The 4448-nt window shown below is 44.0% G+C and overlaps 1 protein-coding gene across 1 annotated transcript; it reads right to left on the bottom strand.

Annotated features, from left to right (window-relative positions):
* Positions 1–586: 586 nt before the first annotated feature.
* FOXI1 (forkhead box I1) lies at positions 587–4163 on the bottom strand. Its single transcript, XM_069029193.1, has 2 exons — positions 3496–4163; positions 587–2511 (listed from the first exon to the last, which is right to left on the bottom strand). Exons 1-2 carry the CDS (start codon positions 4067–4069, stop codon positions 1958–1960), a joined length of 1128 nt encoding a protein of 375 aa, XP_068885294.1. The 5' UTR covers positions 4070–4163; the 3' UTR covers positions 587–1957.
* Between the last annotated feature and the right edge of the window lie 285 nt (positions 4164–4448).

Genomic DNA, 4448 nt, shown 5'->3' with positions numbered 1-4448 from the left:
GAGAGTCTGCAAGGGTTGAAAAATTCTGAGGGCAGGAGTTACAGCTCAGGCCTCAGCACACACCTGACTTCAGAGAAACTTACAGTGATGGCACAAGGACACCACCAGAAGGGCATTTTCTTTTTTATTGAACAAAGGTGTTAATAGTGTAGGTAGGCTTCAGCTCCCAAGTGGCAATTTATTATAGTGGATCTAAAACTAGGAAATGTCAGAGCAACCTTGACAGTGAAAAACTTGAAACATAAAAGAAATTAAATAATAAATAAGAATGCAGGAAAGTTGCAGTCATATGGGCTAATTGACATGTGAAAACAGTCTGCTTTCTGAAATTTTAAATGATTGGCACCACTTTGCTCCAGCAGGCAAACTCCAAGGGTGATTTTTATTTAGTGATAGTATTTTGTGTAATAGCAGCCAATTGTATTTGCCAGGCATGCAAATGCTGGTGGCCTGGACACGTCATCTCAGTTCTGACCTTCTGCTACCATTGCCCTGCTCTTCCTCATGCAAACTGCTCGAGTCAAACTGGTAAGGAGACTTTTAAAGGCATAAGTAGTGCAGTACAAACAAACACAGGTACACACTCTTCTATACAAAGGCTTTATTAAAAATGCTTCTGGGGTGGCCTGTAACAAAACATGTAGAGTTAAAAAAAAAAAAATCAAGACAAACTGGTATCTATTACAATGCACTGATGTTTTCTCTCATTCCAAAAGTCTGGTCAGTGGCTAGATGTGAACAGTTACTCTTGCTGCCTATGTATGCTGCAGGTTATCCATTTTGAGATATTACTCTACATAAATGTGGAACTCGAGTCAAGTCTTGGTTTAAAGAAACATCATATGTATTTTGAAATGTTTGTCACTACATTAGAGTGTAGGAAAAATATGAATTATTGCTAATATTTACACAAGGACGAACAGCATGGACTTTTACAAAATGAAAAAAAATACAGTACAGAGACTTTTTACAATATCTGCAGTGGATATTCTGAAAGATCCAGCCTTTGAAACTGAAATTCAGAGACAGTTAAACTTACCTCCTTTTTCTTCTTCCCTCACCTCCCACCCCAGTATTCAACCCCTTTACTCAGTAGAAATGATTAACGTAGAATGTTAAGATATAACAAATGTTTTCTTCTCAGAAAAAAACATGTCTTAAATATATATATTTATATATTCAGGACAGATCCCGTTTCCCTTATGTGACTAGATTTACATGTGTAAATGTAAATCTACATTTAGGAATGAAGTTGACCCTGTAATTAGAATTGAGAACACAAAGGTCCAACAGCAGAAGACAGTTCCAGTGTATTTTGTTATGCTTTCCTTCAGCTTCAAAATTCCTGTTGTGTCCATGATGATGTCAGTTTGCTGCACAGCCACATTCCCCCTGGGACTGGAAGGGGGTCAGGCTTTAGACAAGGTCTGCACTGGTGTGAGAGAAAGCCAAAGACAGCACTCACCATTCAAATGTTGGTTACTCACTATACAGTGGTTTTTATTAGGGATCCTGCAGTGTTCAGAAGAGCTTTGACCAAGTAAGAACTTGCACATTTAGTACAGGCAGCCTATTCCTGAAGACAGGATATTTAAAGCTACAACCACATTTCTATTATCACTTTAGAAAGCACAGCTGTGTTAGTGCCATGCCAGAGCTTCCTGCCTAAGGTAAACCATAACTTCTCAAGGACTTCTGTAGAGGACGCTGGTTGGCAGCAGTAAAAGCAGTGTCTGAGGAGAACTTTTTACTAGTCTTGCTCTTATGACCCCTGATTTTTCATGTGGAGCTGCCAAATGTGGAGTGTTTGTGATTTCAGTATAACGGGTAACAAGTTTGTGGCTGTCAGAAGGAGGATGCAGTGTGGTCCTAGAGACAAGAGGCTAATGCTAACCACCTGCCCATGGATCATTTCCTCCCATAAATAACTATACTTTGGTGTCTTAGAATCTTTCATTTAAACCTCTGTCCCTTCTCTGGAGTACAGTGTGTTGTTTGTGCTGAGGCTGCTGTAAAAATGAGTGTTAAACTGGTTGAGCACCGAGTTGCTGTGGCCCAGGTGACCGGAAGGCATGGAATTGGGCCACTCCCCCACACCATGGCTGGGGATACTGGACAGTGGGGAGTAGGAATTGAAGCCTACCATGTTCTGCCCCATTTTGTCAATGGGTTCAGAGCTGAGTCCCACGGGCCCAGAGCGGCTCCCCGAGCTGGAGCCGTGGACGTAGGCGGTCATGCTGGAGAGGAAGTTACTGAGGCATGGGCTGCTGGAAGAGGGAGGAGGAGATTCTTTCTCAGGTGAATTGTCAGTCCCAGGTGATGAGTTTTCCAAGATGTCCTGATGCTCTGCAGCTTTGGGGCTGCCAGTCAGGGTACTGTCCTCGGATTTCTCAGATGCAAAAGTAGCAGCACTGGCCTCAATGTCAGACTTTCTCTTCCTCTTCCTGCGAAAGTTTCCATTGTCAAACATCTTTTCACAGTTCGGGTCCAGTGTCCAGTAATTCCCTTTTCCTGTCAAGGAAAACAAACCCACACTTTTAGTTTAAAAGTGTGCACACAAACCAAAAAACCCCCAGTCATTTAGGGCTTTGCAGTGTTTCTCTCATTTCCCAGAAAGAGAACAATTGCATGAGCAATACACATGTATTTTTAGTCACTCAAAAGTAGAGGTCTGTTGATTTCAGAAAAAAGTTTAAAGTTCTGGGTTCCACCATTTAGCCCTGACACTTCACACAGGCAAAACTAAAGTGGAGTCACTGGAGGGCTTTTTGTTTTGTTTTCTTGGTGTGGGAAAGAGGTTTTCAGTATATAGCTGGTCTTCTGAATTTATGGCAGAGAGTAATCAAATCCCACACTGGGCTGCTCCTCCAGATTCAGTAGGCTAGCACAGGTTTCTAACAAGACAGAACTAGATTTTTGGCCCTCTGTTGCAGAATAATTTCAATGAGTTTTTAATGTTCGAAAAGGTTCTTAACAGCTATTGATAGGAAACAATGAATAAAGCCTACCAGCCAAGGGGTTGGTAATGGCAGAGGTGTGATTCCAAGCAAAACACTAATTGAAACAAACAAAAGCAGCCTGCTCTCTCCTATTGAGAATTAATGCTGACTCCCCAAAGCCATTGGATTTCTTTGACAGATCCCCTTCCCTTTAATTCCCAGTTAAGTTTGACATAAGACATGCATTACACCAAATGAGTCTTGAGTGTGCCTTGCCCAGTTAAATGTTCCTGTGCGTGCTGAGCCTCATGCTCAGCTCATTGATCTGTTCTCAGGAAGACCCAGAGCAGGACAGAATTCCCCTCCCTCCCGAGATCTCACAGCAACACTGTTTCACACCTCAGCTATGCACAGCTGCTTTCTAGTTCAGCCTTTTGAAAACAATGTGCTACTGTGTCTATGTAGCTGGGCTACTATGTCTCTTTACAGTGCACGGGGTATTTGAAAATTCATCAAGTTCAATTAGAGGTAGGGGAGAAGGGGGAGAGGGCTCTACCTGGATCATCTTCATCTCGAGGCACCTTCTTGAAGCAGTCGTTGAGAGACAAGTTATGCCGTATGGAATTCTGCCAGCCAGCCTTGCTTTTGTTGTAGAACGGGAAGTTGTCAGCCACGTACTGGTAGATCTGGCTCAGCGTCAGCCTCTTGTCAGGTGCCCCGTGGATGGCCATGGCAATGAGGGCAGAGTAGGAGTAAGGTGGTCTCACCAACTTCATGAGCTCCTCTTGGGACGGGAGGGGAAGCCAGCCAAGGTCAGTTCCTCCCAAGCCGTGCATGTTAGGCAAGAGCTGCCTCTGCATCCCGTAGGACTGAGGAATGAAGGGGCTGCCATTGGATCCTGGGAGATACGGTGGTGGGGTAATGGAAGGTCCATTTAGCCAGAGGTAAGGATTGGGAGTGGTGTTGTAATCCGTCGTCTCAAAGGTGCTTGGTCGCTGGGGACTCGGGATGTTCTGTGGATGGAAAAAGTTCTCGTAGTAGATATTCATCTCCGGAGGTTCTTGGCCGATGTTTGGGAATTGTGGGCTACAGCGTGGAGGGGAGTGCGTTTGTGCGTCAAAGAAGCTCATGCTCTAACCCAGGCAGCTGCTGAGCTGCGACACACTTGTGCTAGTGCTCCTTTCCCAGGACAGGTGCATCACCTGTGCCCTTCCCTAGGTACTTATGCACCTGTAAATGTTTCAGCCTGTGCTGCAGGCTCCACCCCACAGCCCTGAGTGGCTGCAGATGAGGACGATATCCTTTTTGGAATGCTGGCAGTCCCAGTCAGTCATTGATGTCACATCAACCAAACGTGAAAGTTACAACTGTTTATCTTCTTAAGTGAATGAAGGAATTTTCCACTAATGTGATGCACATGAAGAAAGCCTAAGGCATCTTGAAGTTAAAACTCAGAGATCCTCCTCTTTCTACCTTTCACAGTGAAGCTTAAGCATTTAAGCTTTTTTT

The sequence above is a fragment of the Aphelocoma coerulescens genome, chromosome 13 (genome assembly GCF_041296385.1).
Source record: "Aphelocoma coerulescens isolate FSJ_1873_10779 chromosome 13, UR_Acoe_1.0, whole genome shotgun sequence".
NCBI lineage: Eukaryota > Metazoa > Chordata > Aves > Passeriformes > Corvidae > Aphelocoma > Aphelocoma coerulescens.
The sequence above is the reverse complement of the archived record's forward strand: the minus strand, read 5'-3'. Positions and strand labels throughout refer to the sequence as shown.

Coding starts and splice junctions, on each gene's coding strand:
- FOXI1 (XM_069029193.1), bottom strand. CDS start 4,069: ATGAGCTTCTTTGACGCACAAACGCACTCCCCTCCACGCTGTAGCCCA. Junction 2,512..3,495: donor TCGAGATGAAGATGATCCAG/GTAGAGCCCTCT, acceptor TTTCCTTGACAG/GAAAAGGGAATTACTGGACA.